Here is a 13,687-nt window from a genome sequence, read left to right as displayed (position 1 = left end):
CTAGAGCAATAAAAGATCTGTAACATTACTGTAAATCAGTGGTTCTTAAACTGGACAATGTTTATACCAGGTATAATACATAATTTTTAAACAAATTATTCAAAAATCTTTGCCAGGTTTAGAATGCATATGACATTATATTATCAATATTCCTATCATTGGAAGTAGCTGTTATTAGCATTTCCTTCTTCAGGTCTAGTTAAAGAATTATTCTATTATTATTCAGCATAATAGTAACAGTTAGCTAAACATTGAATAAAAAGATACTTGAAGCTCTAATTGTCAAATACTGAACTTATTTTTAAATAAGCAAAATCTTATCAAACACAAGACAAACCACAGTTTCATTATATAAGTCCTTGCCCTCTTTGGTAATTTCCATAAAAAATTAACAAAGGAGACTAGTCCACACATATACCTGAAAAGAGGTACATGCTATTTACTTAAAATTGTCTGTATTGTTTCTTTTTTCATGCAAAATCTGGGAGTGGGACTTCTGAAACAATTCTATTCAGGCACTAAGCTATAAAAGGTTGAGAACCACTGCTTTAAACAGTAGATTAGGAGGAATAATACACTATAATTTAAGCTATGTGCAAAGTTTTTTTTCTACTTGCATGCACATAACTATGGTTCCATTGCTTTCTATTTGCCCCAATGAAGAGCTGTGTTCAGACTAAATTTGACCATTTTTGTATGTTTCCTTTTTTTCAGGAACAGTTTGATGTATTGGTGAATAGTCAAGGGTTGGAGAGTATAGTAATTGAAGTTGTAGTTGAAAAAATGTTAGTTGACATAGAGGACCAGAAGCCATTTGAATACTGGAAAAAGATTGCCAGTATCTTGATGATTCACAATAGGTGTCAAAATGACTGCTGCTCAATGTTGTGAACACTATAAAAGCTGCAATGGAGACAACAAAGCCATACATAGCCAGTTGAAAAGGGCACATCAGGTGTTCTGACTGTTTACATGCTGGAATTCATCACCACATCTTTGAACAGAGATTTAGGCTCAGTTCAGGCAGCTATGTGAAGCTACTGGAAGGCCATATGTGTAGCAGCAGGATTCAGCACCTTGCCATGCCTCCAGAAAGAGTCAGAAGTAGTTAAAGAATTTCTTCAACTTCACCAGCTCCAATTTCTAGCCTCCTTCCCATGGATTGCTAAGTGTGCAGCATGATTGAGAAAGACACCAACTGCTCTGCTTGTAAGGCCAAGCTGGTTGCCATGGTGGTGTTCAAAGATCTTCCAAGAATGCATGCACAAGGTTCCAGAACCATTTTGAGGTTGTGGTGGAAGCTGAGGGCAGCTACTTTGAGTAAACTGTTATCTACCAGCCTTAATCTAGTTGATATTTTTTTTGTTTTTTTTAAATGCTTTTATTTTTGGATGGGTTATGTTTTATTTTCTTTTTTATGGAAACTCATATTTAGACCAAAACATCCTATATTAGAGGCTCGAGTCTACTGAAGGCTTTCAACACAGTATAGGAATGGTTTTTAGCCACTACGAACTGTCATATAAGTTTCACATATCAATTAAAAACAAGTAACTGTTAATAAAATGGTAAAATATAGCATGGTTCTGCCTATGAATCTTTCCCAACAGAATTGGTCATATTTAAATGTAATGATTTAACATTTCAAGTTGAAACAATCACCTTAGTGAATAGGAGACCACATCTAGTGATGTACGTACAACATATTTTCCTAGTGATAATGAGGAAGTAAGTACATTGCAAATTGACAGACCTTCAACTAAGATAAGGCATGAATATTTGATTTTTGTTAAACTGACCAATTTATAAGATTTTGATATTCAGTTTTATTTTCTATAAAAGCAAAACATTAGCTATTTATAATCCATGGTTTTTCTATTTCAGAAAAATGTATACATATCTTGCATAATGAGGTGTCACCTAGCCAGCAGCTACAAGTCAACATCCAGTGTTTTATGCCATTTAATGTGATTGTATATAGATATAAATAAATAAAAAGAAGTCAATAATTGCACCATTACATGCTGTTATGATCCAACGATGCATTCTTTATGCTATCTGAGCAATTGTCTTTAAACTATTGGCAGTATGTTTTATGGTTAAAAAAAAAACAAACAACTAAATAAGCTAACTATTCAAATTGACCTTGCTGAAGATTCTGGTGAGATTCTAAAATGATCAACTCTCAATAGCTCTTAATTTCTTTTCAGCTGCTCTTACTTTTTTTGGTTGGGATAGACATTTGCAAAAATAGGCAATATTTGCTGAGAAGCAAGGAAATTCTAATTTGCCTGCTTATTTAAATATTAAAAATGTCCAACTATGTCTGGAAGTATTTTTTAAAAAAAAGGTTATATTAAAATTGAGTTAGGATCTTTTTCTTTTTATTTAATTTTTGTTTATATTACATTGCCAAATACCCAGATTAAATTTTATTTTAATATGTTTGCTTGTAATATTGCCTTGTCCTTCATATAAATTTGATTTGCGTGTATCTGAGTTTTATTCTATTTTTATAGCATATATACATGTATGTATGTATATATGTGTGTGTGTGTGTGTATGTGTGTGTGAATAAATGTTATATTTATTCCCTTTTCCATATTGAAACAATTCTGGAAAGCCATTATATGTAGGTTCTCATTTCTTCATGGTCAGAACTGCCAAAATTATTTTGATTTTGTCATGTCATAGAATGGATTCAACATTTTGCTTCTATCTCTCAAAAACTGCTCTGCCAATGACCAGATATTCCTTGTATTATAATTTAATTTGCATCTATGCTATAGAACTACCAGCTCCTCTAATTATGTTTATTGGAAGCTTGTAGTATTTGTAAATATATCAAAATTGCAAACTTTAATCAAGGACCCTTTTTTTCTTCGGTAGTTTTAAAAAGACTTTCTTATCAAACCAAAAATAAGGGTAGGATGGAATAAAAAAAAGTTACCAACCCTAATTTTAAAAATTTAATAAAATGTTTATGATTATTGGCTTTGTACTGTTATTAATTTTTTTCTTTTTTGTATTTTTTGTGGGGCTGGGGGAATTTTTTTTTTTTTTTTTTTTTTTTAAACCAATTTATATAAATCATTTTTCATATGTTCTGAAATATGAACAACTAGTTGCCAAGAAAAACAGTATATCATTTTTTTTTTTTTTTTAAAGTCTGAATTAACACAATTATTTTGCTAAATATATTGCCTATTAAAATGAGACCCCCTATATAATACAATATTTAATAAAGACAAACACAAAATAATTTACTGCTTATTTTGGCCAATCTTTGTGATACACCGTTGGTAGTACTTTCACTTTTGAAGTTAGTCCTCAGTGTAATTGCAAATACCATGACCTGTATCTGCAAATTGTTTCGTAAATATCAGAAAATGTACAAACAATTTAATGTGGGGAAAGAACTACCTTTACCGGTGACTGGAATAAAAACAAAATTCATAATTTAAAATGTTCATTAATGTTTCCAATTACAAGCTAAAACTATTCCATTATTGTTTGTGAAATCTAGTAATGGATTAACACCCAATGTCAAGACTGATTTCTAGTCCTGTGCCTTAAATTCCATGCAGTTTGTAACAATTAATGATATTCAAATAGATAAGTGATTTTTCAAACTGGGTAGGGCTAATGTATTAAAAATGATTCTTAAGTAATAAATTAAAATCCTAATGTCTCTTTCTTTTTTTAAACTTACTTTACTATAAATATTGTAAAAGGAAAAAAATAAATAAATACATTCAGGAGAAAAAGGTGTTTGTCTTTCTAATGCTATCAGTGAACAACACAGTCTTAGTATGAAGTGTGTTTATTTTGAGGAGTATTTATAATTACTTCATAATAAGAAATGTTAGCTATAAATAAATAAATTTATCCATTATCAACCAGGTGGTATTGTCCTGACATTTGAAAGGCAGTGGTGAGAAGGTTTTATTTCTTCTTTAAATTATTAAATCAGCTGAAGATCAATTTATATCACTTGCCAATGCGTTGTACTACCCACTCTTGTTGACAAAGGGGACACCTGTTGTTCTGTTTCACCCATAATGACATGCAGCAGTTATGAAAAGAGTGATTGCACTCACCCCATACCACTGGAAAAGAAAAATAACATTTTTTAGAAACATTTAATACATATGTGGCTCATAAGAATTTTGTTTTGTTAGCTGTTTTAATAAATTCTTTGCAATATTAATTCAGCAGGTTTTTTTTTGGTTTTTTTTTTTTTCTTATGTTGTGAAAACACTTGAGATTTTTAAATAGCCAGTAAACTATATAGTGTGTCTACTTCTATAAATATTCGTATAGCTTTCTCCAAAATGCATGTATACAACACTATGACTGTAAACAATGCTGATAATATGGTAGCAAGCTACCAAAAAAGAAAACAATTATGCAATCAAATTTATTCCCTCAACATAGCAATTACATTACAGCAACAAGAAATTTACCAATCTTTGAAATATTTTGGAAACTAGTGGCTGTGTGGAGCTAGGCACTGTAGAGGTTCTTACTAGGTTTCCAAGGAGCAGTTGTTGGAATGAGTTTTATCTTTCACTGGGAGGATAAACAGGTGAAATACGATTTATAGACATGAAAACAGAGGAATTGTGAGAATGGTGCTGTAAATTTTGTATGTTTTGAGTGAAAAGAAGAGATGGAGATTGGAATCAGTAAGCTTGTAGCAGACAAAGGTGGATGTTGAAACTTATGATGATGGAAAACACTACAGAAGTATGTGTGGGTAAATTCCAAGGCAGAGTGAAAGGAGCGAACAAAATAGATAAAACTATTGAGCTTGTGTTTGGTGAGGGTGGTTACATTGACTGTATAGGCTACTTTGAGGGTTCATTGTGGCTTCAATCTCTTTGTAGGCTACACTGAAGGGCAAATCTTCCCAGTGAATTGGACAGATTCTACAATGAGATTGGCATAATTGGGACTAATTGTTGCCACAGCTGATTTGATTGTAAAATTCCCCAGTGAAAGAAAAGCAATGAAAGATGAACTTGACTAAGCTGAGGAGGAGTGCAGTAATGCTGGGTAGAGGGTGATGGTCTAGGAAGTGTCTTAGGGTTGAGAGGCTACCATTGTAGAGAAGGACTGTACAGCAATTTTGTCTATAGCAAAAAGGGAGTTTGGATTCACCAGATTCAAAAGAGAATGAGTTGAAGAGGTTTAGGGCATGGCTGGTGTCTTTAAGATGGCAAAGAGAGGTGATAATATTTTGTCATGGTACTATGATAAAAGTTGTGTAGGGTAGTTACAGGTGGAGATGATAGGGTGACCAGAATTGTCTGGTTTGTGAATTCTGAGGACAAAATAGTGGGGCTTTGGGACAAGGTCACAATGAAGTTAGTGAAAGTGAGCTGGAAGAGGTAAATTTATGAACAGTGGTGGACACTTGTTTCTGATAGTTGTTCATGAGATCTTTTGGTATCTTGCTGTAGAATCAAGAGTTGCAGAGTGTTTTTTGTCTGTATAGGTTAGGTTGTCAAACTACAATGGCTCCCTCTTCATCAGCCAGTTTGACAATAATATCTCTCGTTAATTTCTCTCCTGTCAGCTTTTTCCTGAAGGACTTTGTTCAAAACATTGGATTTTCTATTTCCCACAGCTAGTTCACTGTTCTCTTTTTATTGATCTTACTAAACAGCTGCTGCAGACCAACACCAGTCCTTTGGAGTTTGATTATATATATGGACACACACACATGTATATGTTATAGATTGCACTCTTGTAACCTGTACCCACTCTCACTGATTTCTCCTGTCACTACATCTTTTTAGATATGTTACCTACATGACCACATCATCTCATCTCGCTTCCATGGATCAATTTATCCACCTATTTAAAATGTAGAAAAGCACTGCATCTCCTCTGTCATCTCACTGCCATTACCACTTACTCTCGCTAGTTCCTTGACACTACTTTTCCCTTTCCATCCTATTACCTACTTCCCTAACATTGTCCTCAAATCTCTCCCCTGTCACCCACTCTCAAAAATAAACCTGTATAACTCCAATAAGAACTGTCTTGAAATCTGACAAACTCCATTCAAATACTGATGTGACAGATGACATTACTTTGTCCCCTTCTCAACTTCACACTTATCCTTGACATCACCATCTGCTCACAATAAATTTGTTCTATCAATCATGGTGCTCCTCTTACACTTAGCAAGTGTAACCAGGCTTGTAATTTATTCAAGCTCTTCAGTTTTGCTGCTGACACAGCACCCTCTACCTGGAGGTAAAAATGCACCCAATAACTCTGTAAAGTGGTAGAAAAGCATCAGAAACTATGTCAAGACATTAGAGCAAGATATAGTCCTGTCTAATGAATTCTGTTGGACTGTCCTACCCAAGCAAGCATAGAAAATTGACATATAAAGATGACGATGACATATCTATTGGATCATCCCACATTCTTTTATTCATTTCAGTAATTTTGACTGCGGCCATGCTGGAGCACCATCTTTAGTCGAGCAAATCGACCTCAGGACTTATTCTTTGTAAACCTAGTACTTATTCTATTGGTCTCTTATGCTGAACCGCTAAGTTACGGGGACGTAAACACACCAGCATCAAGCGATGTTGGGACACACACAAACATATACATACATATATATATACCACAGGCTTCTTTCAGTTTCCATCTACCAAATCCACTCACAAGGCTTTGGTTGGCCTGAGGCTATAGTAGAAAACACTTGCCCAAGGTGCTACACAGTGGGACTGAACCTGCAGCCATGTGGTTGGTTAGCAAGCTACTTACCACACAGCCACAATAATGTTTTTTTTTAACTGCATCAACTTGCTATAAAAGCATGTAGTAATGTTACCTTAAACTTATTCTTAGTGCAAGTTTTGAAGAGTGCAGTTCAATTTTAACAGTTATTTTTTCAAAGCTATAATGGAAGTGACACAGGAGCATATTCGGCATATTTTGCTTTATGAGTTCAATCAAGACAACAACACAATGGAAAGTGCAAGGAATATTAATGCAGTATACAGGGATCAGACAATAAGCATAAGCCAGTGTCAACAGTGGTTCCAGAAATTCTGAGCTGGAAGCTACAGCCTAGTCCTAGAAGATCTGTAGAGCTCAAAACAAAGGTGTCCTGCAAACCCTGGTGGGACAAAATCCCACCGTAACTGTTGAGGGACTAGCAGAAAAGCTTCAATTTGGTCATTCAACCATTCATCAACACCTGCGTGCCATCGGAAAAGTCAGCAAATTGGGTCAATAGGTTCCTCACACACTTTCCGAGTTTAATCGCATGCAAAAAGTGATTGTGTGCTCATCTTTACTGTCATGTCTCACAAATGAATCTTTTTGGGACCGAATAGTGACCGGTGACAAGAAATGGGTTCTCAATAAAAATGTCAAGCGACAAAAGGAGAAACACTGACACCCCAGGCTAAAGAAGTTCTTCACCCACATAAGGTGTTGTTATCTGTTTGGTGGGATATGAAAGGTTTAGTCCACGATAACAAAGGAGATCTACTGCGAGCAGCTTGAGTGGCTTAAGTCAGCACTAGAAGAAAAGCAACCATCTTTGGTTTCAAGACATAAAGTGTTCTTCCATCAGGATAATTGCTCAGCTACATACAGCAAGGATGAGATTCCAAAGGCTGAAGCAGTTTGAATGGGAAACAATGCCTTACCCACCATATTCAATGTACATTGCCCCATCTGATCATCATTTATTCTGCAGTCTTCAAAATCATTTGGATGGAAAAAAATATGAATTCTGTAGATGAGGTCAGAACAGTACTGGGAGATTATTTTTTGTCATGTACAAGTGAATTTTGGAAGAGAGGTCTTGCAAATCTACCAGATAGATGGAAGAGCATTGTAGAAAATGAAGGAGAGTATATTTTAGATTAAAAAACAAATTGTTTATCTTAATTTTGAAAAATAAAAGAAGTATAAAAAAAATTACATTATTTATGGGGTGACCCAATAATATATATCTTTAAATATGTGTGTGTGTATGTATATATACACACAAACCCATTTTATGGTATATGTATAGTCTAAGAAACAATAAATCAGAAAAAATATGGACACATATTTGTCAGCAGAGTGGGTATATTATAATATGCAGTGTTACAGATCCATTTCAATTTTGCACAAGGTATTAACGCCATTAAGTAACATCACATGCTCTTCAGAGATGGCATCTGTTTCTAAAGAGGACATAGATAACAGTATGGTTATCTCATACCCAGTATGAAATCAATTGGTAGATCAGCTGAAACAGATCTATAACACTGTATACTTTGATCAAAACACATTTACTGTTGTCAGACATCCAAATAATTTTAGTACTGGTTGAAAACAATGGAAGAAAGCACTGATAAATGTCAGCATACACAAAACTGAAACATGGTTATGTTTCTATTTCAAAACATCCAGTTTATATATATATGTATATCAATATATTAAAAATTAACTACCAACAAAAATAATTGGTAAGCTAACTCAAAAAAATCATCACCAAAATAGCAGAAAAAAACGACTGTGAAGGTATGTAGACTCTTCAAGAATCGATCCTTTTGGTTATAATAATAAAGGAGTTATGACACAAAAACGTATATAATTAAATGAACATATTTATCTTCTTCAATATATATTTCAGTATAAAGAATTCATTAAGAGACTTAATAAATCAAAATTCTTTTACACATCTTCAAGAAAAATAAATATAACATCAGAAAACCACATTTGGTTTAAAAATACAATCCGTTCATGGCAAAAAATTTCACAATTGTAAAAAATTGTGAAATTTTTCGCCATGAATGGATTATATTTTTAAACCGAATGTGGTTTTCTGGTGTTATATTTATTTTTCCTGAAGACGTGTAAAAGAATTTTGATTTATTAAGTCTCTTAATGAATTCTTTATACTGAAATATATATTGAAGAAGATAAATATGTTCATTTAATTATATACGTTTTTGCATCGTAACTCCTTTATTATTATTTATATATATATATATATAATATACATGCATGCATATAAACATACATACATCATCATTGTTTAACATCCATCTTCCATGAGTAAGATGGATGACAGGAGCTGGCAAGGTAAAAAATCTACCCAAGGCTACTGTGTCTGTTTTGGCAGGGATTTTATGACTAGATGCCCTCGCCAACACCAACCACTCTGCAGAGTGAACTCAATGCTTTTTATGTGGCACTAGCACAGGCAAAGTTAGTTTTGACCCGAATTTTACAGCTGGATGCCCTTCCAAATGCCAACCACTTTACAGGGTGGACTGGATGCTTTTAACGTGGCATCAGCACTGGCAGGGTAACCAAGTAACTCACAAGAGAAGGGCAGAGAATTTGAGGAGGGGAACTTGTGTCAGAGGATGAAAGGTTAGAGTGTGACAAAGACACAGAGACAGAAGCAGGTGTCTTGTCACAACAGAGGGGGCATTAGAGGAGGTGATCCAATATCAAATGATGAAAGGTTAGAGTGTAACAGAGAAATAGAGAAGCAGAAGTGTCTTGCTATAGAGGAGGGACATGGTTACCCAGTGAGAGAGACAGAGAGGAAAGCTAGAGAGTGAGAGAGAGGTACAGAAAGAGGTCAGAAACAAGTGTGCTGATGTAAAGGAGATACTTGGTTACTTAGTCAGCGGAAAAACGAGGAGAGAGAGAGAGAGTAGGAAACAGCAAAAGTGTAAAAGAGATGGTGTAGTTCTAGGGTATATACATAAATAACAAGAATATCAGCATTGAACCTGGTTAGAGAAACTGGGTGTGAGTGTGGGGAGAAGTGATACAGTTAGCAGGGTAGTAAGGGCAAGAAAGGGGATTGGAAAACAGTCATAATTTATGAAGAAGAAATGTAAGGAAGAGGAGTTGTAGTTTGATTTCTTAGGGTAGAGTGGGTGAAAAGTGTGTTGTGACATGGGTGGGACACAACTCTTCTAGCACTTAGTTTTGTTGACGGGTCTTCTAGAACTTCATATTGCCAAACATCTCGGGCCACTGTCATTTCCTCCATAAGCCCCAACATCCTAAGACCAGTCCTCACCACTTCATCTCATGTCTTCCTGGGTCTCCCTCTTCCACAGGTACTTCTGCATACAGCTGTCTTCACTCACACGCATCGCGTGTGCAAACCAACACATTCTCCTCTCTTGCATACCACATTTAATCCCTCTCGTGCCCAACTTTTTTCTCAACACAGTTGTGCTTTGGCAGTCATGCACACTGATGTCTCCCTACCATGTAACATAGCCATTCTCACATGAGCATTATCTGAGAGAGAGTCCTTTTACTGCCAAGAGAGGTAATAGTTCTCTGAACTTTCTCCACTCTATTCTTATTCTAGAAACAACACTTTCAGAGCATCCACCACTGTTACTAATTTGGTCACCTAAATAGCAAAAACTATCTACTACATCAAGAGAGCCTCCTGGGTATTTGAGAGAGTTTAAATCCCTCGTACTCTTAGTACTTATTGTTCCTGCGCACCTGCCACACATGAAAGCATTACCACAATTCCACTGCATCTCTTATGCGTCCATAGCTTACACTTGGTGCAGCAAATGGAATTACATCCCACGCCTTTCCTACATATTGAACAGGACCATTTGCCAACCGGAATGAAAGTCTTATCTCCTATCTCGCTAACAACAACTTTAGTCTTAGCTAAGTTAACTTAAAGGCTGTTTGATTTCAGGTTTTGCTTCCAAACCCGGAACTTCTCCAATTCTGCTTGAGATTCTGCAATAAGAGCAAGATCATCACCCTATAGTAGTTCCCATGGGCATCCAGTTTTGAATTCATCTGTTATGGCTAGGAGAACTACGATGAAAAAGAATTGACTAAGAACTGATCGCTAATGTACTCCAACTTGTACGTTAAATTCACCACTGTATTCAAGTCCAACTCTCACCTTACTGACAGCATCACTGTACATGGCCTGAACCACTCTAAGAAGTCACTCCTCTACTCCTAGCTTCCTTAGAGATCATCAAATAAGAGAGTTGAAAGCTTTCACCAGGTCAATGAAGGCTAAGTACAATGGCTTACTTTTGGTCAAATACTTTTCTTGGAACTATCTCACTATGAGGATGGCATCTGTGGTACTTCTCCCTCGAACAAAACCAAACTGCATCTCATCTAATTTAATTCTATCCCTAATTAGTTGAGACATAACTCTCTCTCTAATTTTCATGTCCTCTTGAGAGATAGATGCCATCTCTGAAGAGCATGTGGTGTTACTTAATGACATTAATACCTTGTACAAAATTATATATGTGTGTGTGTGTGTGTATATCTATTCATATATATAAACATACATGCATGCATAAATTTATATATGTACACATGTATATATATATATATATATATGGATATCAAGTTGCCTAAATACAGGTATGTATATAAACATATATACAGGAATGTATTTATGTATGTATATGAGAGCATGTATGTGTGTATATAGGCATATATGGTGGAGGTGCAATGACCCAGTGGTTAGGGCAGCGGACTCGTGGTCATAGGATTGCGGTTTTGATTCCCAGATCGGGCGTTGTGAGTGTTTATTGAGCAAAAACATCTAAAGCTCCACGAGGCTCCGGCTGGGGATGGTGGCGAACCCTGCTGTACTTTTCCACCACAACTTTCTCTCACTCTTACTTCCTGTTTCTGTTGTGCCTGTAATTCAAAGGGTCAGCCTTGTCGTACTGTGTCACGCTGAATATCCCCGAGAACTACATTAAGGGTACACGTGTCTGTAGAGTGCTCAGCCACTTGCACGTTAATTTCAAGAGCAGGCTGTTCCGTTGATTGGATCAACTGGAACCCTCGTCATCGTAAGCAATGGAGTGCCAACAACAAAGGCATATATACATACATTTGCGTGTGAGAGTGTATGTATGAGTCTCTGTGTGTGTATGCGGGTATGTATATGACCACTGAATACATACCTTTAGGTCAGCTTAAGAAATTAACATGGGTAGCCAACCATAAAGAACAGATCAGAGATACAACCAAATAGAAGGCCAATTCCATTTAAATGCCAGCCAGTACCATCTAGTACCATTCATAGCAGTCCGACAAATGTGTTCTCATGGCACACAGCATGGGTCTATCAGCCGCTCCTAAATTCAAACCACGATGGACAGAGAAGATGGCCTTGGAGTCTATGATTTCAAACTAATGGTGACAACACTCGTATATCGCCCAAGGAAGCACAACTAGATCTCATTATGCAAACAAACAGTTGCATAATCTAAAACCTGTATTCTTGGAGAACTACGTTTCATCAAAACACCTGTAGCAAATAATAAATAAATGTCCAACGTACTCCTTCATCTTCTTAACTATGTTCTTAAATGTGGAGGTTGTGGTAGTGACTACATTGGTCAAACCAGCTTAACTTTGAGGGATAGACTTAGTGCACAGCCAACAAATCCGAGACCCCAACACTAGGAAAATTCCTGTAAGCAAGCAAATAGACCAATGCTCCATAGACATGAACCCTAAATACCAAATCTTCCCAAATCTTTCCAAATCAATGCACTGGAAACACTTCAATCCAATTCTATTTAACCCATTAGTGTTCAGATTATTCTGTTAAATGTAATACTTTTTCACTCAAATTGTTTTGAATTAATCATGCATTATCTTATAGCTTTGAGGTTTCAATAATGTTTATTTTTAGAATGTCAATGGAGGTTAGGTGTGAGAGGCAGTTTAAATATAAAACATGTAGAATATTTGGGCTAGATATGGCCAGTTTAAAACACTAAAGGGTTAAATAAGGAAAACATACTGATTAAAAAATATAAACCACAGCTGAATATCCTTTAGAAAGAAGAAAAAGCAGTAAAAAGAAAAGAAAAAAAGACTCAAAAAAAACAACCAGGAACAACAAAAAAAATTTTTCTGAAAACTTTAGTAACAATCTTCCACCCTGGTTCCGAAACTGCAACTCCAAATCACCATACAAACATCAGTTGCTGACGTTCAGTCCAATGAAATTCTACAAACACCAGTTGCTGATGTCACCTAAGTACAGACCAATCAAAACTGAACTTCAGCGAATACAACGAAATGACCCTTTAAGAGAACCAACCAACTGGAACGACTTATGACCGTATCCACAAGGAAACCAACCAAGCAGAATGACAAGCTTGATCACAGAAAAAAAATGTCACCAGAATTTTAACGAATCAAAAATCAGATCCACTCGAGGAAAAAAACTATAAATTCATCTGATCCCAAAACATACCACTACAAGTGAAAGCATCTATTAGAAGAGGATCAGAAAAACTGTAAACCAAATTCCCATTTATTTACTATTTTCATTTCACACTTGTTTTTTTCAGTATGACTTGTCGACCACCACTAAAATGAATGAACTTTGTACATTCAAACAAATTGATATACAGTTTTAATTTTATTGACTGCCATGAACATTCAAACTTACACCTTCTCTTTTGAACATGCTAACTTATCAACACTGAAACATTTTAATTTATCAACATTAAAACTTTTACAAGATGTTTTTCTAATTTTAAACTTTTACCATTGATAAACAAAAAATATTGTTGAAACTAGTTTGATATATATGTAAATAAATGTATTTTAAACATTTACAAGTTTTTGAAATTTAGGTGAATTTTCAACAACACAT

The 13,687-nt window shown here is 35.3% G+C and overlaps 1 protein-coding gene across 2 annotated transcripts in view; it reads right to left on the bottom strand.

Moving 5' to 3' along the window:
- Positions 1-3,807: 3,807 nt before the first annotated feature.
- Positions 3,808-13,687, bottom strand: part of LOC128250130 (RING-box protein 2-like) — a 54,696-nt gene continuing 44,816 nt past the window's right edge. For both annotated transcript variants that reach the window (XR_008266254.1, XM_052974846.1), the window contains one exon: positions 3,808-4,109. Coding sequence is in view for 1 of the 2 variants with exons in the window: in XM_052974846.1 (XP_052830806.1) it covers positions 3,991-4,109 (119 nt within the window). In the remaining variant the exon portion in view is untranslated. The remainder of the gene's footprint in view (positions 4,110-13,687) is intronic.

The sequence above is a fragment of the Octopus bimaculoides genome, chromosome 19 (assembly GCF_001194135.2).
Source record: "Octopus bimaculoides isolate UCB-OBI-ISO-001 chromosome 19, ASM119413v2, whole genome shotgun sequence".
Lineage (NCBI taxonomy): Eukaryota > Metazoa > Mollusca > Cephalopoda > Octopoda > Octopodidae > Octopus > Octopus bimaculoides.
The sequence above is the reverse complement of the archived record's forward strand: the minus strand, read 5'-3'. Positions and strand labels throughout refer to the sequence as shown.